Source organism: Oncorhynchus tshawytscha, linkage group LG30 (genome assembly GCF_018296145.1).
Source record: "Oncorhynchus tshawytscha isolate Ot180627B linkage group LG30, Otsh_v2.0, whole genome shotgun sequence".
Lineage (NCBI taxonomy): Eukaryota > Metazoa > Chordata > Actinopteri > Salmoniformes > Salmonidae > Oncorhynchus > Oncorhynchus tshawytscha.
In genome coordinates, this window is record NC_056458.1 from 29233506 (window position 1) to 29257144 (window position 23639).

The 23639-nt window shown below is 42.8% G+C and overlaps 1 protein-coding gene across 1 annotated transcript in view; it reads right to left on the reverse strand.

Moving 5' to 3' along the window:
* The window catches only part of LOC112229095 (protein turtle homolog B-like), a 188928-nt gene that overhangs the window by 132827 nt on the left and 32462 nt on the right, over positions 1-23639 (reverse strand). Inside the window, exon 2 of the mRNA XM_042309595.1 lies at positions 14238-14429. Coding sequence (XP_042165529.1) covers positions 14238-14429 — 192 coding nt within the window. The remainder of the gene's footprint in view (positions 1-14237; positions 14430-23639) is intronic.

Below are 23639 nucleotides of genomic sequence, written 5' to 3' on the forward strand. Positions count from 1 at the left end.
CCACAACATCAACATTATCAAAGTCCTCCACGGCTCATTACGCACTCCCCAGAGTCAATGTTTTTGAGTGACTTCCGTTATGTAACACATGTTATATCACAATAAGTAAGGCAAATAGGAAATGACTATTAATAGGACAACTGTGACTTTATTCCTAGCCTGTGTGCAAATGTGCAGGTCTGTTTCTATCCATCTGCTTTTGTCATCATAACACCACGTGTCCATCTGTACTCATCTCTGTCTATCAGTGTATGTACAGTGCCTTTAACTTTTTCCACATTTTGTTACGTTACAGCCTTATTCTAAAATGGATAATAAATAAAGATCCTCAGCACTCGAAATTGAGCTCAGGTGCACCCTGTTTCCATTGATCATCCTTGAGATGTTTCTACAACTTGATTGGAGACCACCTGTGGTAAATTCAATTGATTGAACATGATTTGGAAAGGCTAGTTAGTTAGATCTAAGTATGGTAATTTGTGTTTAAAGTCAGAAGGAACTCCCATTTGTTTCTGTAAAATAGAACATGACTGTTTCTCCTAGAACTGGATTGTCCTCCATTAATTGTAAGTCAACTGTAACTTGTTTGAGTCTATATAAGGTCAACAGTTGACAGTGCATGTCATAGCAAAAACCAAGCCATGAGGTCGAAGGAATTGTCCATAGAGCTGCGAGACAGGATTGTGTCGAGTCACAGATCTGGTGAAGGGTATCAACACAGTGGCATCCATCATTCTTAAATGGAAGAAGTTTGGAACCACCAAGACTCTTCCTAGAGCTGGCCGCACGGCCAAACTGAAAAATCGAGGGAGAAGCACCTTGGTCAGTGAGGTGACCAAGAACCCGATGGTCACTCTAGAGTTCCTCTGTGGAGATGGGAGAACCTTCCAGAAGGACAACCATCTCTGCAGCACTCCACCAATCAGGCCTTTATGGTAGAGTGGCCAGACGGAAGCCACTCCTCAGTAAAAGGCACATGACAGCTTGCTTGGAGTTTGCCCCTAAAAGGCCCCTAAAGGACTCTCAGGCCAAGAGAAACAAGATTAGGTAAATGTACTGAAGACTATTTGTAGGCTTGCTTCAGCTGAATAATAAGATTTGTAGCCTACCATAGCCATTTGATCTTTGATATATTAAATGAGTGAATTCTTTCAAAAGGCATAAAGCCAAGATTGAACTCTTTGGCCTGAATGACATGTGGCACGTCTGGAGGAAACCTGGCACCATCCCTACGGTGAAGCATGGTGGTGGCAGCATCATGCTGTGGAGATGTTTTTCAGCAGCAGGGACTGGGAGACTTAGTCAGGATTGGAAATATGGGAAATATTGGGAAATATGAACGGAGCAAAGTACAGAGAGATCCTTGATGAAAACCTGCTCCAGAGCGCTCAGGACCTCAGACTGGGGTGAAATTTCACCTTCCAACAAGACAACGACACTAAGCACAGAGCCAAGACAACGCAGGAGTGGCTTCGGGACAAGTCTCTGAATGTCCTTGAGTGGCCTAGCCAGAGCCCGGACTTGAACCAGATCAAACATCTCTGAAGAGACCTGAAAATAGCCGTGCACCGAAATTCCCATTTCAACCTTACAGAGCTTGAGAGGGTCTACAGAGAAGAATGGTAAAAACTCTCCAAATACAGGTGTGCCAAGCGTCATACCCCAGAATACTCAAGGCTGTGATCACTGCCAAAGGTGCTTCAACAAAGTACTGAGTAAAGGGTCTGAATACTTATGTAAATGTAATATTTCAGTTTTGCTTTGTCATTACGAGGTATTGTGTGTAGATTGAGGGAAAAAACTATTTAAACCATTTTAGAACAAGGTTGTAACCTAACAAAATGTGGAAAAAGTAAAGGGGTCTGAATACTTTCCGAAGGCACTGTACATGCATATGTGTTTATATCTGTATATACTGTTTGCCTGAATGTCTATATCGGTGTTTCTTTATTTTTCTGTGTGTACCAATGCTTTATATATACACTCGATGACTGTGTTGAATCCATCGTGCCTCCATCTTGGCACTCCACCACCCTTGTAAAAAAATATTTTGGAAGGTATAGAAATGCATTTATACATGTCTACATTCGTTGTTTTTTTTACACATGTATTATATTACAGACACCTTAATGCATACTTTGAAATTATATTATGTGAGCTAAACATAAAAATGATACGTAAAAAATATATAAGAAATTGTTAAATACATACATATGGAGGACTGATCCTACAACCGGTGGCTTCAAAGCCTCTCAATGGCCAATACATAGCACCAGTAATCCAGGTTTTATATACATAATTGGTGTGTACAGGTAGGGCAGCAGCATAAAGCCTCAGGTCTAGAGTACCACTCAGTCAGACCTCTTCTCTGAGCTAATGATGACACAAGTCCAGCTGTTACACTTGTCCCTCCTTTCCCTCTTCTCTCCTCTCGTTCCTCAAATGACCTCATACCCATCAGTGCATGTCAGACTGCCACACCTAGTGATTGTCATATCAAATCAAATGGGATGATATTGTGAGAGGAGCCATCTACAATTCACACTAGCTCCAACGCAAACCTGAGAGGATTCCTAATAATTTCTGCTAAACTTTGACATAAGGGCAATGTGGATGTTGTCGCTTTGAGGAACTTATGCAACTCTAGTCTTTTTTGGGGCCTTACTTGGAGATCCTCATTGATATTGGAGAGTGGCTGTGGTTGAAGGTTGGCTCTCACACTGTAGCGAATATTGGAGATCAGTGTTGGAGATCTATACTTCAGAAGGATAACAGCCTGCCTGGCCAATAGAAAGGAAGGATTGCTTTAAAAGTCAGCTATATTTTTTAAGTGGGGATGGGAGAGAGGGGGGAAACTACACGGACATGGAAGTTGAAGATAGTACCAAAGTTGTGGGACATGCTGGAAGTGTAGGTACAGGTAAATAGAGTCCTCTACTCGGTGGAGTGGCCAGTATCTGTGCCACAGTTAATGTAACCGTTACTGTGGCTCTTTTTCTTTGAAACAAGTGTACCACAATCTTTTGGTTTCAGAAAAAATGCCTGATCCAACGCTGAGTGCTTGTTTCTATAGAAACACAGGACATAGGGAGAGAAATCCGGTTTGGCTTGGTATTAGGGCAAGTGTAAGGAAAGTCATCAGTTTGGGGACAATGTTTCTCTAAGGTCGCCATGTGCAATCTTCGACAGCAATGTTCTCAAGAATTGCAAGGGGATGAAGGTTGGAATATTCCATATGTTGGGTTATTTTGGGGGATCTGGTATGCCTGCTACATTGACCATCAGCAACAACAAAGAGACCCTTTAAAGCGATCTTAATCCATTTGCAGTCAAAGGTAGGCAGACTGTCTTTCTAGCACAGATTGGAATGTTCCGGGATTCTTCCGATGGCATTCAGGAGTACACCACATCAGTCACTGGCTTCATCAATATGTGCATTGATGACGTCGTCCCCATAGTGACCGTTTGTACATACCCCAACTAGAAGCCATGGATTACAGGCAACATCCGCACTGTGCTAAAGGGTAGAGCTGCCGCTTTCAAGGAGTGGGACTCTAATCCGGAATCTTATAAGAAATCCCGCTATGCCCTCCAACGAACCATCAAACAGGCAAAGCGCCAATACAGGACTAAGATTTAATCGTACTACACCGGATCAGACGCTCGTCAGATGTGGCAGGGCTTGCAAACTATTGTGGACTATAAAGGAAAGCACAACCGAGAGCTGCCCAGTGACACGAGCCTACCAGACGAGCTAAATTACTTCTATGCTCGCTTCGAGTCAAGTAACACTGAAGCATGCATGAGAGCATCAGCTATCCCGGACGACTGTGTGATCACACTCTCCATAGCTGATGTGAGTAAGACCTTTAAACAGGTCAACATTCACAAGGCCGCAGGGCCAGACAGACTCCGTGCATGCGCTGACCAACTGGCAAGTGTCTTCACTGACATTTTCAACCTGTCCCTGACTGAGTCTGTAATACCAACATTCAAACAGACCACCATAGTCCCTGTGCCCAAGAATACTAAGCCTACTCCCGGGTGGCGCAGTGGTCTAGGGTACTGCATCGCAGCGCTAGCTGTGCCACCAGAGACTCTGGGTTCGCGCCCAGGCTCTGTCGCAGCCGGCCGCGACCGGGAGGTCCGTGGGGCGACACACAATTGGTCTAGCGTCGTCCGGGTTAGGGAGGGCTTGGCCGGTAGGGATATCCTTGTCTCATCGCGCACCAGCGACTCCTGTGGCGGGCCGGGCGCAGTGCACGCTAACCAAGGTCGCCAGATGCACAGTGTTTCTTCCGACTCATTGGTGCTGCTGGCTTCCGGTTTGGATGCGCGCTGTGTTAAGAAGCAGTGCAGCTTGGTTGGGTTTTGTTTCGGAGGACGCATGGCTTTCGACCTTCGTCTCTCCCGAGCCCATACGGGAGTTGTAGCGATGAGACAAGATAGTAATTACTAACAATTGGATACCACGAAATTGGGGAGAAAAGGGGGTAAAAAAAAAATTACGTTTTAAAAAGAATACTAAGCCTAAACGACCCGTAGCACTCACGTCTGTAACCATGAAGTGTTTTGAAAGGCTGGTCATGGCTCACATCAACACCATTATCCCAGAAACCCTATACCCACTATACCCTATACCCACTATACCCACTCCAACTTGCATACCGCACCACAGTTTTGCACTCAAAACTCCCCTTTCCCACCTGGACAAAAGAAACACTTATGTGAGAATGCTATTCATTGACTACAACACCATAGTGCCCTCAAAGCTCATCACTAAGCTAAGGACCCTGGGACTAAACACCCTTTGCAACTGGATCCTGGACTTCCTGACAAGCCGCCCCCAGGTGGTAAGGGTAGGTAACAACACAGCCGCCACGATGATCCCCAACACGGGGACACCTCAGTGGTGCGTGCTCAGTCCCCTCCTGCACTCCCTGTTCACTCATGACTGCATGGCCAGGCACGACTCCAACACCATCATCAACTTTGCCGATGACACAACAGTGATAGGCCTGATCACCAACAATGATGAGACAGCCTATAGGGAGGAGGTCAGAGACCTGGCCGTGTGGTGCCAGGACAACAACCTCTCCCTCAACATGATCAAGACAAAGGAGATGATTGTGTACTACAGGAGAAGGAAGACAGAGCACGCCCCCATTCTCATTGACGGGGCTGCAGTGGAGCTGGTTGAGAACTTGAAGTTCCTTGGTGTCCACATAACCAACAACCTATCAAGGTCCAAACACACTAAGACAGTCGTGAAGAGGGCATGACAAAGCCTATTCCCCCTCAGGAGACTGAAAAGATTTTGCAAGAGTCCTCAGATCAACATACAACTCTCCTTCCGTGGCCTCCAATTGCTCTTAAATACAAGTAAAACTAAATGCATGCTCTTCAACCGATCGCTACCTGCACCTAACCGCCTGTCCAACATCACTACTCTGGACGGCTCTGACTTAGAATACGTGGACAACTACAAATACTTAGGTGTCTGGTTAGACTGTAAACTCTCCTTCCAGACCCATATCAAACATCTCCAATCCAAAGTTAAATCTAGAATTGGCTTCCTATTTCGCAACAAAGCATCCTTCACTCATGCTGCCAAACATACCCTTGTAAAACTGACCATCCTACCAATCCTCGACTTTGGCGATGTCATTTACAAAATAGCCTCCAATACCCTACTCAACAAATTGGATGCAGTCTATCACAGTGCAATCCGTTTTGTCACCAAAGCCCCATATACTACCCACCATTGCGACCTGTACGCTCTCGTTGGCTGGCCCTCGCTTCATACTCGTCGCCAAACCCACTGGCTCCATGTCATCTACAAGACCCTGCTAGGTAAAGTCCCCCTTATCTCAGCTCGCTGGTCACCATAGCATCTCCCACCTGTAGCACACGCTCCAGCAGGTATATCTCTCTAGTCACCCCCAAAACCAATTCTTTCTTTGGCCGCCTCTCCTTCCAGTTCTCTGCTGCCAATGACTGGAACGAACTACAAAAATCTCTGAAACTGGAAACACTTATCTCCCTCACTAGCTTTAAGCACCAACTGTCAGAGCAGCTCACAGATTACTGCACCTGTACATAGCCCACCTATAATTTAGCCCAAACAACTACCTCTTTCCCAACTGTATTTAATTTTAATTTATTTATTTATTTTGCTCCTTTGCACCCCATTATTTTTATTTCTACTTTGCACATTCTTCCATTGCAAAACTACCATTCCAGTGTTTTACTTGCTATATTGTATTTACTTTGCCACCATGGCCTTTTTTGCCTTTACCTCCCTTCTCACCTCATTTGCTCACATTGTATATAGACTTGTTTATACTGTATTATTGACTGTATGTTTGTTTTACTCCATGTGTAACTCTGTGTCGTTGTATCTGTCGAACTGCTTTGCTTTATCTTGGCCAGGTCGCAATTGTAAATGAGAACTTGTTCTCAACTTGCCTACCTGGTTAAATAAAGGTAAAATAAAAATACAAATAAAAGATCCTCAAAAGGTTCTACAGCTGCACCATCGACTGGTTGCAACTGCTCGGCCTCCGACCGCAATGCACTACAGAGGGTAGTACATCACTGGGGCCAAGCTTCCCTCCATCCAGGATCTCTATAGCAGGTGGTGTCAGAGGAAGGCCCTAAAAATTGTCAAAGACCCCAGCCACCCTGGTCATAGACTGTTCTCTCTGCTACCGCACGGCAAGTAGTACCGGAGCGGCAAGTCTAGGTCCAAAAGGCTTCTTGGTCCAAAACAGCTTCTACCCCCAAGCCATACGACTCCTGAACAGCTAATCAAACGGCTACTCAGACCCCTCTTTTACGCTACTGCTACTCTCTGTTTATTATCTATGCACGGTCACTTTAACTCTACCTACATGTACATATTACCTGAATGACCTCGACTAACCGGTGCCCCCGCACATTGACACTGTACCGGTACCCCTGTATATAGCCTACCTATTGTTATTTTACTGCCGTTAATTATTTGTTACACTTATTTTCTATTTATTATTTTTTTTTGTTACTTATCTATTTTTTACTTAACACATTTTTCTTCTTAACTTCTTAAAGCATTGTTGGTTAAGGGCTTGTAAGTAAGCATTTCACTGTAAGGTCTACTACACCTGTTGTATTTGGCGCATGTGACAAATACAATTTTATTTGATTTGATTTGATTTATCATATTCTCTATGAAGACAGTCAAATGCAGACCCAAGTCAATGGTGTTTGAACTGAGGTCTCATTTAGGCCCAGAATGTGGTGTATGACAGACTCTTTGTAGCGCCTAATGGAACAAGCCAAACACCATAGATAAATGTTCCTCTCTCATACAAAGTGGAAATGCCTTCCTGCCAATACACAAAGCCTTTTCATTGGCTTGGGGTGGCTAGACGGCACGACACCGAAACAAAGATGCACCTTGTTGGCACGACAGACGGAGGGCCGCCCTTTGCCCAGAGGAAGCAGTGCCCCCTCAGTGCCCTCCATGGTGAAAAAAGCAGCAGTCCAATCTACAATGTGCACAACTCAGACCTCTGTGTGAATAAGAAGTGCTATTGATTCCTAGCCTTGACGCTGACCCTCATTCTGTTCCGGCGCTGTTCCATCCTCACTGTGTTCCATTGTAACTCACAGTAGAGGGAGGCAGAAGTCAGTTAGCGGCGACTAGAGCTTCGGATCCAGCAGTAGCATTAATTGAAAAGGGCCCCTGTTCAGTAGCTACTGCAGCGCAGCAGGGAAAAATTGGCTGAAGTTTAAAGCACGGGTTGTCAATCTCTGTGAGGGTTGTCAAATGTAATTTGTGCCGGGGTGCGAGGAGCTGTCTAAAAACAGCAACGGGGAAGATTGTAGAGGAGAAGCATAAATCCTTTGAAAGGAATTCCAACAATAAAAAAACGCCTATGATCTAGAGCTGGCTGGAAGCTATTTTAGAAGATTGAAAATGTTCTACCACCTTCAATTATTTGTCTCTTGATGCACTAAAACACTATCCATATGATTTAAGTCTTTGATCCAGTAAAATGTTATTAATCACAATCAATTGGTCAATGTATCACTTCGATGCCATTTAGCCATATAATAATTCTGTTGACTATTGTTCTCTAAATGATGATTTACACTGAACAAAATTATAAAAACAACATGCAAAGTCTTGGTCCCATGTTTCATAAGCTGAAATAAAATATTAAAGAAAATGTCCGTACTTCACCCATTGAGCATGTTTGGGATGCTATGGATCTACGTGTACGACAGCATGTTCCAGTACCCGCCAATATCCAGCAACTTTGCACAGACATTGAAAAGGAGTGGGACAACATTCCACAGCACACAATTAACATACTGACTAACTCTATGCGAAGGAGATGTGTCACGCTCCACGAGACAAATGGTGGTCACACCAGATACTGACTGGTTTTCTGATCCACGCCATGACTTTTTTTTAAAGGTATCTGTCACCAACAGATGCATATCTGTATTCCCAGTCTTGAGAAATCCATAGATTAGGGCCTAATGAATTTACTTCAATTGAATGATTTCCTTGTATGACCTGTAACTAAATAAAATCTTTGAAATTGTTGCATGTTGAGTTTATATATTTTTTCTGTATAGTTTGCAGCTTCAACCTAATCAAGTAGTCAGCAATACATAAAGAGGCATACTTTGTCCCCAGTGTCCCTGTTGTAGATTCCGATGTAACCTAACTGACAGAACTGCTCAGACTTTGGCCTGATGTAGAAATCCTCAACCGCTCTCATTAACATTTACTGTGAGGACAACCATTAAAATAGCATATTCTGCCCCTGGCGACGTCTGATAAACTATCAGGTTTCATTTGAGCTTTTCTAAAACGGACATGCTCAGTATATTACCACACTCCTTTTCTGTGGTTGCTCCGTATCGATGCTGTAATGTTCCAATCGCCCAGATGAAGAAGACAAAAACACATGGTCCGACACACTTTTGACCCATCACCTCTACCGTTACGCACTTCTGGTCTGGAGGCCTTTCAACTTCTGCTCCTGTTTGAAGTGCAATGGCATACCACCTGGGTGGGTATTCTCCCCCAACCGATTGTCCACAGGTTATTGAAGTCAGCAGAGCTATTCTGAGAGGTTGTCTGTCCTTTTCCCAAAGGGCAGCGATTGTCTAAAAGCCATTGCTGAGTTTCACGTGCTTAATACAAATATATTAAATATTAAATAGGATATTTCTCCAATTTACATGATTCATATTAATAAAATCACCTTTGAGGGAACACATCTTTCTCATGATTATGGATTCCTTTGCTCTTATTTCCTGTTATTATTAAAGAGTATTGATTCCCAGAGACTGACACAGAGGCCAGAGTCCTATAGACTCTCTATCTATACTGAACAAAAATATAAACTCAACATGCAACAATTTCAAAGATTTTACTGAGTTGCAGTTCTTATAAGGAAATCAGTCTATTTAAATAATTTCATTATGCCCTAATGTCACGCCCTGGCCTTAAAGAGCCTTTTTATTTCTCTATTTTTGGTTAGGTCAGGGTGTGATTAGGGTGGGCATTCTAGGTTTTCTGTTAGTGTGTTTTTTTCTCCCAATCGGAGGCAGCTGTCTATCGTTGTCTCTGATTGGGAATCAGATATAAATTGTCAGTTTCCTTTTGGGTTTTATGGGACCTTGTCTTTGTTTGTTGCTTTATTGCACGACTAGCTTTATATTCGGTTCGTGTTAATTGGTTTTCCCCGGTGTTACGTTTTCAAATAAAGAGAGAATGTACGCCTACCACGCTGCACCTTGGTCCGGTCATTTATCATCCGACGACGAGCATAACACTTAATCTATGGATTTCACATGATTGGGCCTGGCTCCCAAGTGGGTGGGCCTATGGCCTCCCAGGCCCACCCATCCACTGTGGAGCCAGGCCTAGCCAATAAAAATGAGTTTTTCCCCATAAAAAGGCTTTATTAGAAACAGAAAGACTCCTCAGCACCCCCTCAGACGATCCCGCAGGTGAAGAAGCCGGATGTGTAGGTCCTGGGCTGGTGTGGTTAAACGTGGTCTGTGGTTGTGAGGCCGATTGGACGTACTGCCAAATTCTCTAAAACGACGTTGGAGGCAACTTATTCTCTGGCAACAGCTCTGGTGGACATTCCTGCAGTAAACATGCCAATTGCACGCTCCTTCAAAACTTCAGACATCTATGGCATAGTTTTGTGTGACAAAACTACACATTATAGAGTAGCATTTTATTGTCCCCAGCACAAGGTGCACCTGTGTAATGATCATGCTATTTAATCAACTTCTTGATATGCCACACCTGTCAGGTGGATGGATTATCTTGACGAAGGAGAAATGCTCACTAACAGGGATGAAACAAATATGTGCTCAGAATATGAGAGAAATACGTGTTTTATGCGTATGGAACATTTCTGGGATCGTTTATTTCAGCTCACTTTACATGTTGCGTTTATATTTTTGTTCAGTATATAATACATATAATACATGTTGGAACCATGTGACATCAAACACGCAAGTGACTTGCTACTTGGCTGCTCAGTCAGCTATCTGGCTACAGTGTTAACTATTCTGCTTCATGGCTGGATTATCGGTCATAATCAGTTTTTTATAATACATTATAAAGAAGGCATTCATAGCAACTGCCTCCGACTCCAAATCCTAGAGATTTTGCTGTGGGAGCCTGGCTCTGCATTGTAAAGGCACTTTAACAGAAACCTCCACTTTGTCTGATGCAGACTGCAGATAATCTTTTGACTGGCTCCCAATCAAAGGGATTATAGTGTGCTAATCATATATGTCATATTAACAGTATAAATGCATCTAATGGGAGTGATGTTATTTAAGGGATCAAAGGGAAGCAGATTGTTTTCCACTGTGATCATTCTAGGATACCTTTAATAGCGAAATATATGACCTAGGAACAAATGCACCTGTAAAATCAATGGAGTTGTTTATTATCCATTTTAAAGGAAGGCATCTTTGTATCTTCACCCTCATTATACATTGATCTATTCTATCAATAAGTATTGAAGCACATTTTACACCCATTCATTATATCTAATAACACCTGTCAAAGAACAACAATATTATAGTCTCATAGCTAAAGCAGATATCAGCCATATGTCATGTTTCACAAGCAGTATCACACTTCTCGCACCTGAGAAGGGGATATTTCTTACAGAGCATTTGATTCCCACTGTGGGTGTAAGGGGAGGGTTGTGAGAGTGTGGGAGTTGATGTTATGTGCTATACAGAGATAACCTCATCTAGACTGCAGTGAAACACACACACTCGATCTTGTGAATCTGAAAACACTTTAGCCTCTCTGATCATTTGAACGTGTTTTTTTATTGAGACAGACAAATGATATGGAAGGGGGAGATTCAGAGTAGCGGTGGGGCCGGGATTTATATACAGTGGGGCAAAGTCAGCCACCAATTGTTCAAGTTCTCCCACTTAAAAAGATGAGGGAGGCCTGTAATTTTCATCATAGGTACACTTCAACGATGACAGACAAAATGAGAAAAAAAATCCAGAAAATCACATTGTAGGATTTTTAATGAATTTATTTGCAAATTATGGTGGAAAATAAGTATTTGGTCACCTACAAATAAGCAAGATTTCTGACTCTCACAGACCTATAACTTCTTCTTTAAGAGGCTCCTTTGTCCTCCACTCGTTCCCTGTATTAATGGCACCTGTTTGAACTTGTTATCAGTATAAAAGACACCTGTCCACAACCTCAAACAGTCACACTCCAAACTCCACTATGGCCAAGACCAAAGAGCTGTCAAAGGACACCAGAAACAAAATTGTAGACCAGCACCAGGCTGGGAAGACTGAATCTGCAATAGGTAAGCAACTTGGTTTGAAGAAATCAAATGTGGGAGCAATTATTAGGAAATGGAAGACATACAAGACCACTAATAATCTCCCTCAATCTGGGGCTCCATGCAAGATCTCACCCCGTGGGGTCAAAATGATCACAAGAACGGTGAGCAAAAATCCCAGAACCACACGGGGGGACCTAGTGAATGACCTGCAGAGAGCTGGGACCAAAGTAACAAAGCCTACCATCAGTAACACACTACGCTGCCAGGGACTCAAATCCTGCAGTGCCAGACGTGTCCCCCTGCTTAAGCCAGTACATGTCCAGGCCCGTCTGAAGTTTGCTAGAGAGCATTTGGATGATCCAGAAGAAGATTGGGAGAATGTCATATGGTCAGATGAAACCAAAATACAACTTTTTGGTAAAAACTCAACTCGCCGTGTTTGGAGGACAAAGAATGCTGAGTTGCATCCAAAGAACACCATACCTACTGTGAAGCATGGGGGTGGAAACATCATGCTTTGGGGCTGTTTTTCTGTAAAGGGACCAGGACGACTGATCCGTGTAAAGGAAAGAACGAATGTGGCCATGTATCGTGAGATTTTGAGTGAAAACCTCCTTCCATCAGCAAGGGCATTGAAGATGAGACGTGGCTGGGTCTTTCAGCATGACAATGATCCCAAACACACCACCCGGGCAACGAAGGAGTGGCTTCGTAGGAAGCATTTCAAGGTCCTGGAGTGGCCTACCCAGTCTCCAGATCTCAACCCTATAGAAAATCTTTGGAGGGAGTTGAAAGTCCGTGTTGCCCAGCAACAGCCCCAAAACATCACTGCTCTAGAGGAGATCTGCATGAAGGAATGGGCCAAAATACCAGCAACAGTGTGTGAAAACCTCGTGAAGACTTACAGAAAACGTTTGACCTCTGTCATTGCCAACAAAGGGTATATAACAAAGTATTGAGATAAACTTTTGGTATTGACCAAATACTTATTTTCCACCATAATTTGCAAATAAATTCATTAAAAAATCCTATAATGTGATTTTCTGGATTTTTTTTCCTCATTTTGTCTGTCATAGTTGAAGTGTACCTATGATGGAAATTACAGGCCTCTCTCATCTTTTTAAGTGGGAAAACTTTCACAATTGGTGGCTGACTAAATACTTTTTTGCCCCACTGTATATGCTGAGGTGTAACGATGTGGGCTGTGAGTCGGGAAGCAAGTTCAGGGAGTGTGTGTTTTAATAAATAAACACAACATAATACAAAAATAAGAAACACGAACAATGCAGACATGACACAGAAACAATGACGCCTGGGGAAGGAACCAAAGGGAGTGACATTGTAACGGCTGTCCTCTTCATCTGAGGAGGAAGGATCGGACCAATATGCAGCCTGGTAAGTGTCCATGTTCATATTTATTAAACTCAGAACACTAAGACCAAAATAACAAAAATAGACCAACACGAAACAGTTCTGTCTGGGACAGACACAGAGACAGAAAACAACTACCCACAACTCAAGGGCGAAACCAGGCTGCCTAAGTATGGTTCTCAATCAGAGACAATGATTGACAGCTGCCTCTGATTGGGAACCATACCAGGCCAAACACATAGAAATACAAACATAGAATGCCCACCCCAACTCATGCCCTGACCAACTTAAAATAGAGACATAAAAAAAGGAACTAAGGTCAGGATGTGACAGACATATAAAGGGCAGGTAATCAAGGAGGTGATGGAGTCCAGGTGAGTGTCATAATGCGTGTAACGATGGTGACTGTGTGCCATAACGAGCAGCCTGGTGACCAAGAGGCTGGAGAGGGAGCACACGTGACATGAGGGGTGACGTTTATGTGCTGCATGTTGCAGCGTTACTTGCTAGACCAACCTCGGGCACGATTTCAGAGTAAATTTAATTACTATTGTAATTGCCTAAACAGCTTTACTTTGAATTCATGCCCAAGGCTGGTCTAGCAGGTAACATATAGCATAAAGAAACTACATTGAGTGTACAAAACATTAAGAACACCTGCTCTTCCCATGACATAAACCGACCAGGTGAATCCAAGTGAAAGCTATGATCCCTTATTGATGTCAATTGTTTGTGTCAAAAACTGCAACGCTGCTGGGGTTTTTATACTACTCAACAGTTTCCCATGTGTATCAAGAATGGTCCACCACCCAAAGGACATCCAGCCAACTGGATACAACTGTGGGAAGCATTGGAGTCAACATGGGCCAGCATCCCTGTGGAACGCTTTCAACACCTTGTAGAAGAGGGGCTGAATAGGTGTACAAAATGACATTGACAAAACTGACCAACGGCAACAAACTGTGACACCCGTGGTTTGGGGCTAATGAAGAGGGAGAGGTGTTCTCTTACCGGCGTACTCCGGGTCCACATGAGGCGGGTGGAAGCGGAAGTTGATGAAGAAGGGGATGGGCACTCCGAACTTAAACCATTCCACCACATAGGGCTGGCCGTTCAGGGGGTGGGCCACGTCGCATCCCAGGATGACGTTCTCTCCAGCGCGCGCAGTCACAAACTGGGGCTCCTCTCGCACGCCGTGGGCACCTGGGAAACGGAGAGGGGGCGGGCATTGTGAGTATCCTTGTAACAGCTAGGGACAATATTAATTGTGGTGAAATAACCAACCGAAAGCAACCTTGAAGCAAAAGGGTCATCTTTTATTAGCATACCATCCACATTGTGTCTTAGAGTTCCAACATCAACCACAAACATTTTGTTTGTTTTTTCACATGTAAGATAAGAAAGCCTCCTTGAAAATGTTCATGAAGTACAATATTCACAAAACGTGATATACAGTGGTACATCCTCAAACAACATAAACAGAAGACCTAACCTAAATTACACTGATTGGGCCACAGAGCCTTATTCAACCATAAGGTCTTCTTATTTGTTAGAACATCTGCCTTTTAAGTAGCCTCCTCCACTTCCACCATCCTGGTTGACTTTTTCTCTCACGTAGAGAGCACCCTGTTTGTGATGACAGAGAACTACGGGTGTCATAACTCAAGGTGGCGACAACAAATTCCATCCTGAGCTAAGACCAATAGTTTTAGGAATGGAATATATTTTTATTTTACCTTTATTTAACCAGGCAAGTCAGTTAAGAACAAATTCTTATTTTCAATGACAGCCTAGGAACAGTGGGTTAACTGCCTGTTCAGGGGCAGAACGACAGATTTGTACCTTGTCAGCTCGGGGGTTTGAACTTACAACCTTCCGGTTACTAGTCCAACACTCTAACCACTAGGCAACCCAGCTCTGTGTGTGGGAAAAAAAACTGTGCACTTTGTCTTGATACCATCACCTGTTGCTGCCGTGGCATTAGGCTTTCTACGAGTCTGAGACACTCACTTGAGAAAGATAAGGCACACGCTCACAAAAACACACACAGACACTGTACATTTACTGGTTTTTCATTACATGCTGTAAAATGTGATGGAACATTTCTTAACTTCCTTATTTACTTTTTACAAGACATACACTATATGATCAAAGTATGTGGACGCCTGCTCGTCGAACATCTCATTCCAAAATCATGGGAATTAATATGGTGTTTGTCCCCCCTTTGCTGCAATAACAGCATTCACTCTTCTGGAAATGTTTCCACTAGATGTTGGAACATTGTTGCGGGGACTTGCTTCCATAGAGCAACAAGAGCGTTAGTGAAGTCGGGCACTGATGTTGGGCGATTAGGCCTGATTCACAGTCAGCATCCCAATTCATCCCAAAGTTGTTTGATGGGGTTGAGGTCAGGGCTCTGTGCAGGCCAGTCAAGTTCTTCCACACCGATCTCGACAAACCATTTCTGTATGGACCTTGCTTTGTGTAGGGGGATTTGTCATGCTGAAACAGGAAAGGACCTTCCCCAAACTGTTGCCACAAAGTTGGATGCACAGAATTGTCTAGAATGTCATTGCATGCTGCCGTGTTAAGATTTCCCTTCACTGGAACTAAGGGGCAAACTAAACAATGAAAAACAGCCCAAGTCCATTATTCCTCCCCCACCAAATTTTACAGTTGGCACCATGCATTCCGGCAGGTAGCCTTCTCCTGGCATCCGCCAAACCCAGATTAGTCCGTCGGACTGCTAGTTGGTGAAGCGTGATTCATCACTCCGGAGAACACGTTTCCACTGCTCAAGAGTGCAATGGCAGCGAACTTTACACCACTCCACCCGACGCTTGGCATTGCGCATGGTATTGCGCATCCTAGACGTTTCCACTTCACAATAACAGTACTTACAGTTGACTGGGGCAGCTCTAGCAGGGCAGAAATTTGACAAACTGACTTGTTGGAAAGGTGACATCCTATGACAGTGCCACGTTGAAAGTCACTGAGCTCTTCAGTAAGGTCATTCTACTGCCATTGTTATATATGGAGATTGCATGGCTGTGTGCTCGATTTTAACACCTCTCAGCAACTGGTGTGGCTGAAATAGCCGAATCCACTAATTTGAAGGGGTGTCCACATAATTTTGTATGTATAGTGTAATTCTGCAGACACTGACAGGGAACTTGACATTGTTGGTTTATTAAGATGAAGCTGTGTGTACATATGTCCACAGGGCTATCTGTTCTACCAGAGCATTGATCCTCTACTAATTCATGTATGGCTTGGCTTTACAACCGGAAGTGAAGTGTTCTTTCATTTTACCAGTCAATACGGCTAATCAGATGGTGGTCTGCTCACCTCTGTGGCCCATAGGGATGCTTGGGATTATTGGGTTTGTCTTTGAAGATGACCCAGTGCCAGTGGGTTGTTATAGGAATGCTCTACATCCATGTTGCTCTCCAGCTGGTGTCTGCTGGTTTTCGTTTCTCCCTGGTACTTAATTATTGATCTGTTACTGTAACATAATAACCAATGTCTCACCAACTCCTAATTCCCGCTGCTGGGAGGGGGAAATTCACTTTTATTTCCTGGCTAGAATAGGAGTAGGCTTATAGTCAGGGGCCTCGGTGAATGCAACAAATCAAGGAGCAGCAGAGACAGTGACGCTTGTAAACCTTCAAGTTTCCACATCACATTCTGCACTACTGTTTACAAACAATAGGGTGAAAGGAAGCCAGCAGCCAGGAAAACTATGTGAAGTACACTTTGTTGAGGAGAGACTCAAGGATATTATTGTATGTTACAAATGACTTAACTCATGTTTACAGCAAGAGGCAGGGAACACGTTTACAGCAAGAGGCAGGGAACACGTTTACAGCAAGAGGCAGGGAACACGTTTACAGCAAGAGGCAGGGAACACGTTTACAGCAAGAGGCAGGGAACACGTTTACAGCAAGAGGCAGGGAACACGTTTACAGCAAGAGGCAGGGAACACGTTTACAGCAAGAGGTTTGAAGCAGGGAAAAACGGCATGAGCTTTTCAAGTGTATATTAAGCCCATATTCAGAGTAGAGGTTGACCGATCAATCGGAATGGACGATTAATTGTGGCCGATTTCAAGTTTTCATAACAATCGGAAATCTGTATTTTTGGGCACCGATTTCCGATTATTAAAAAAGAAATATATAGATATATTTTTTTTTATACCTTTTATTTAACTAGGCAAGTCAGTTAAGAACAAATTCTTATTTTCAATGACTGCCTAGGAACTGTAGTTTAACTGCCTTGTTCAGTGGCAGAACGACAGATTTTCACCTTGTCAGCTCAGGGGTTCCAATTTTGCAACCGCACAGTTAACTAGTCCAACACTCTAACCATTGCACTCCACGAGTAGCCTGCCTGTTACGTGAATGCAGTAGAAGCCAAGGTAAATTGCTTGCTAGCATTAAACTTATCTTATAAAAAACAATCAATTATAATCACTAGTTATAACTACTAATCCAGTTTAGCAGGCAATATTAACCAGGTGAAATTGTGTAATTTCTCTTGCGTTCATTGCACGCAGAGTCAGGGTATATGCAACAGTTTGGGCTGCCTGGCTCATTGCGAACTAATTTGCCAGAATTTTATGTAATTATGACATACATTGAAGGTTGTGCAATGTAACAAGAATATTTAGACTTAGGGATGCTACCCGTTAGATAAAATACCGAACAGTTCCGTATTTCACTGAAATAATAAACGTTTTGTTTTTGAAATGATAGTTTCCGGATTCGATCATATTAATGACCAAAGGCTCGTATTTCTGCGTGTTATTATGTTATAATTAAGTCTGATTTGATAGAGCAGTCTGACTGAGCAGCAGCAGGCCCGTAATCATTCATTCAAACAGCACTTTCGTGCGTTTTGCCAGCAGCTCTTCGCAAGCACAGCGCTGTTTATGACTTCAAGCCTATCAGCCTAATGGCTGGTGTAACCAATGTGAAATGGCTAGCTAGTTAGCTGGGTGTGCGCTAATACTGTTTCAAACGTCACTCGCTTTTATATTTGGAGTAGTTATTCCCCTTGCGCTGCAAGGGCCACGGCTTTTGTGGAGCGATGGGCGACGATGCTTCGAGTGTGGCTGTTGTCGATGTGTTCCTGGTTCGAGCCCAGGTAGGGGCAAGGAGGGGGACGGAAGCTATACTGTTACACTGGCAATACTATAGTGCCTATAAGAACATCCAATAGTCAAAGGTACATGAAATAGAAATGGTATAGAGAGAAATAGTCCTATAAATACTATATTAACTACAACCTAAAACCTCTTACCTTGGAATATTGAAGTCTTGTGTTAAAAGGAACTACCAACTTTCATATGTTCTGATGTTCTGAGCAAGGAACTTAAACATTAGCTTTTTTACATGGCACATATTTTACATGGCACACATTTTTACATGGCACATATTATAGGTATGGGCTTTTTAGTCCTCCAATAATCGGTATCGGCGTTGAAAAATCATAATCGGTCGAACTCTAATTCAGAGGCATGAAAAGCTTCAACAGTTACCTTGGCTGGAGGTCAACACAAAAGAATAGCTTAATTACCTCACTTTACACTAAACAGAGGATGATTATCATATAATTCCGTTGTATTTGCTACATGTCGGATGAACCCAAAAAGGCTTCATTCTGGGCAGTCGGAGGCTGCTCAAAATGCTTCTTCAGTACAGAGAAATCCTCTCATTCTGTCTTTTTAAGGTATGGAAGTCAGGCACTTACATTGAACGCTATAACTATAACAGGCATATTTACGGTTGCCGAAACATTGCTGTAATGTTGGATGATGGTTTACTATGTGGATCTGTGTGTGTTCTTCTTGTGCTTGGAATGGGCGGATAAATAACAGAGTCTGAGGGAGAGCGCGTATACCCAAGACTCCCCCTGCCTCCCCTACATAGCCCAGCGCTACGGGTTGATTGGATGCCGGTGACATCACCAGCGAGCGAAAACAGGCCTCTGGAAGGTATGACTTCACTGTTTATATTGATGAGAGAGAGGGAGGAGAAACAAGCGTTAATAAGCTCCTCTTCTCTTCCATTAGGATTTTGCCCGGAGTGGGACGGTCAAACGCTTTAATCTCCGAGCTGCAAGAGGGAAGAGTAAAGCATATCCTTCCAGAGAGGTTCACAGACAGCCTATAGAGTGGGCTCTGTTTGAGCATGGCTGTCTGTGTTCAAGAAGATGAGATGTCCTTTGGACAGCTGTCACTCAATGGCGTCTCTGTCCGAATTTAATGAGCCCAATCCAAATGTTCTTTATCAGTCCAACCATTTTAAGAGTACAGTATTTCATTATGATTATATTAATAGCTACATTTATCAAACAAACCATTCACTTCTGAACTGTTTGTGAACTGTGCCTGAAGTTTGAAGCACCCTCAATCACACTCCTCGAGAGATTAGAAGTATACATTAAATATGCAAGACTTTCCAAACTCATTGAGAGAGACCATTGTTGAATACTAAAGTCCATATGCTAGCTTGCACTGAATACAAAGAATTCTTAAGTTCAGGAAGATGAAATAGTGGTAGATGGCGGAGAAGTTGAACTGAAATGTAAACTCTACAGTCTACACTGTAAATGTCCTTACCTCCAGAAAATACTTATGTTGGGAGTTTTAAAAAATAAAGAAAATTACTTTTTGGAAAATTAACTTAATTGCTCAAATTTAAGTGGGTATTAACCTACAAGTTAAGTGGGTATTAACCCAAAAGGTGTAAACTAATTTGATGATATAGCATATTTAAAATCTATTAATTTAGAGAAACACATAATAGGGTAGTAAAACTACACTGAACAAAAATATAAACGCAACATACAACAATTTCAAATATTTGATTGAGTTTCAGTTCATAAAAGGAAATCAGTCAACTGAAATATATTAATTAGACCCTAATCTATGGATTTCACATGACTGGGAATACAGATATGCATCTGTTGATCTCAGATACCTTAAAGAAAAGGTATGGTCGTGGACCAGTCAGTGACCACCATTGGCCAAATCTCCTTGGCATAGAGTTGATCAGGCTGTTGATTGTGGCCTGTGGAATGTTGTCCCACTCCTCTTCAATAGCTGTGCGAAGTTGCTGGATATTGGCGGTAACTGAAACACACTGTTGTACACGTCGATCCAGAGCATTCCAAACATGCTTAATGGGTGACATGTCTGGTGAGTATGTAGGCCATTGAAGAACTGGGACATTTTCAGCTTTCAGGGATTGGATACCGGTTCTTGTGACATGGGGTATGCATTATCATGCTGAAACATGAGGTGATAGTGGCAGCTGAATGGCACGACAATGGGCCTCAGGATCTTGTCACAGTATCTCTGTAAATTCAAATTGCCATAGATAAAAATGCAGTTGTGTTCGTTGTCTGTAGCTTATGCCTGGCCATACCATAAACCCACCACCACCATGGGGCACTCTGTTCACAATGTTGACATCAGCATACCGCTCGCCCATACAACACCATACACGTGGTCTGCAGTTGTGAAGCCGGTTGGACGTACTACCAAATTCTCTAAAACGATGTTGGAGGTTGCTCATGGTAGAGAAATTAACATTCAATTCTCTGGCAAAAGCTCTGGTGGACATTCCTGCAGTCAGCATGCCAATTGCACACTCCCTCAAAACTTGAGACATCTGTGGCATTGAGTTGTGTGACAAAACTGCACATTTTAGAGTGGCCTTTTATTGTCCCCAGCACAAGGTGCACCTGTGTAATGATCATGCTGTTGAATCAGCTTCTTGAAACGCAACACCTGTTATGTGGAAGGATTATCTTGGCAAAGGAGAAATGCTCACTAACAGGGATGTAAAACACATTTGTTCACAACATTTGAGACAAATAAGCTTTTCATGCATATGGAACATTTGGGATCTTTTTTTCAGCTCATGAAACATGGGACCAACACTTTACATGTTTGGCATTGTTATTACCTAACCAAAAAGTGCCAGAGAAGTGGTGGCAGCCAATAGGCTGAGCACTCAAAGATCAAAGGCAGCACGACTCAGTTTTAGATCAATAAAGGGAAAATTTGCAAAACCATAGAAACTGGATTCATTGTGCCTGACTGTGCAATTATCACACGCAGGGAAGAGAAATCCAGCGGGACACATGCCGTGAAAGGGAATGAAATGTGAAATAGTCCGTTAGCGTTGTTTAACTTATGCAGTAGAAGAAGAAATGGGAAATTTAATATGGAATTGCTTCACCTCCTCGGCCAGACTAATTGCGCTGCTCATCTGTGTATGTCGACTGTCAAAAACCCAAATATCATGGTGGCTTGAGAAACTAATGAAGCACAGAGGGAAGGGCAGGATTTGACCTACTTGGCTCACATGCCCTCCAACGAGTATCACTCACTCATTTTCAATTCAAAGGAGACTCTGCCGGGGTGCACAGAGAGCATCTAATTCTTCCTGCATCACTGCTAGAGTGTAGTCATGGCCTTATTATCATGCCATGAATTCATGTCTATTCAAGTCTACGTATCTAAAGGTAATGGTTACATTGCTGCTTGTAACATCAAAGAGTTCTGATACATGTGAGTTTTATTCACAGGACCAAGTGAGAGATTGTTATTTGGGTTCATGTATGATAGTACCATTTGAAGGAAACCTTCATTGAGTCTGTCTAGTGTGCACTGCTCGCTAACAGTTTACCTCTCTGCAAGCTAACTCCCTGGTACACCGTCTCTGCCCTGTTGCCCTACACCTATCTCTCCCCCAGAACGGACTCACATGCCAGTTTATTAGGTACAGCCATCTAGTACCGGGTCTTAAGTAAAAATACTTTACAGTACTACTTAACTCTTTTTTGGGGATATTTGTACTATTTATAGTGTTGACTACTTTTACTTTTACTTCACTACATACCTAAAGAAAATGATTTACTTTTTACTCCATATTGGACCATTTTCACTGACACCCAAAAGTACTTGTTACATTCTGAATGCTTAGCTGACAGGAAAATGGTCCAATTCATGCACTTATCAAGAGAACATCCCTAGTCATCCCTACTGCTTCTGATCTGGCGGACTCACTAAACACACATACTTTGTTTGTAAACGATTCGTTTCTAAACGAGTGTGCTCTCCTCGGGTGTTCGTACATTTTAAAATCAAGAAAATGGTGCCATCTGACATGCTTAATATAAGGAATTTGAAATGTGTGCTTTGGGTGGTACCCTTATGCTGGCTGGGTTTGCAAAAGGGGAGTTAGTATATACATTTGTATAGTGTTTAGTAGTGTCAAACTTGACCACTCAATTGCCAATCTTTAAGCCCAACAAGAGTTCAGACCAGTTGTGCCAATTACTGGTCTAGGGCTAATAGCGTCTGGAGATTTTGCTTAGTTAAGTAACTAAAGTCAATGTTTGGCCAAACTTTTAAATTTAATTTGGTTCTCTTCATATTGGACATCTCATAGATTGTTGTACATTGAAGAATTGTGACGTTGTACATTTCGACTGATATCATGTCATGCAACTATGCATTCTTCAAGTCATTCCACTACAAGTGTCACGCCCTGTCCTTAGAGAGCCTTTTTATGTCTCTATTTGGTTTGGTCAGGGTATGGTTTGGGGTGGGCATTCTATGTTTTGTTATCTATGATTTTGTGTTTCTATGTTTTGGCTGGGTATGGTTCTCAATCAGGGACAGCTGTCTATCGTTGTCTCTGATTGGGAACCATACTCAGGTAGCCCTTTTTTCCCTCCTTTCGTTGTGGGTAGTTAACTTTGTTTGTGGCACTAATGTCCTGTAAGCTTCACGGTTGTTTTTCTGTTTGTTGTTGACATATTGAAATAAAAAAGACAATGTATGCTCACCACGCTGCACCTTGGTCTTCTTCCAACAACAGCCGTGACAACAAGGTACGTGTTCCCTAAAATCCTTGTCAAAGGTGATTCGGACCAATACCTCCAACAGAAACCACTGAGTGAAGAACCTTATGAGGCCAAACGTTGTGGCGCTGTCAATAAAAGGCGCACACTGCATTCGTGTCCATTCATCGTGCCTCTCCACTGCCTGCTTTCATTGATGGTATTGATGCTCATCATATGTACCCTAACGACTTTCTTAATACAAATCCACACCCTTTCAGTGCTCCTCTGCTCTCAGAGTGCAGACAAATCCTATCTCACATAAGCTCTAATAAATAATCATAGAGTAGCATGTTAGCATTGATGGACCTCTAATTATGAAAGAGGTGAGGAGGCAGTGCATAACTCAACCACGCAGCGTCGATTAGCATTTTAGAACCTGATGAGAGGCTGCTACTTTGTGCAGGTTGATTACTTCACCTTAACCTGTTCACCGCTTCTGTAGCAGCATCCTTTATGATGGATATTGCTTCTGACAGCTCTGTTAATGCCATC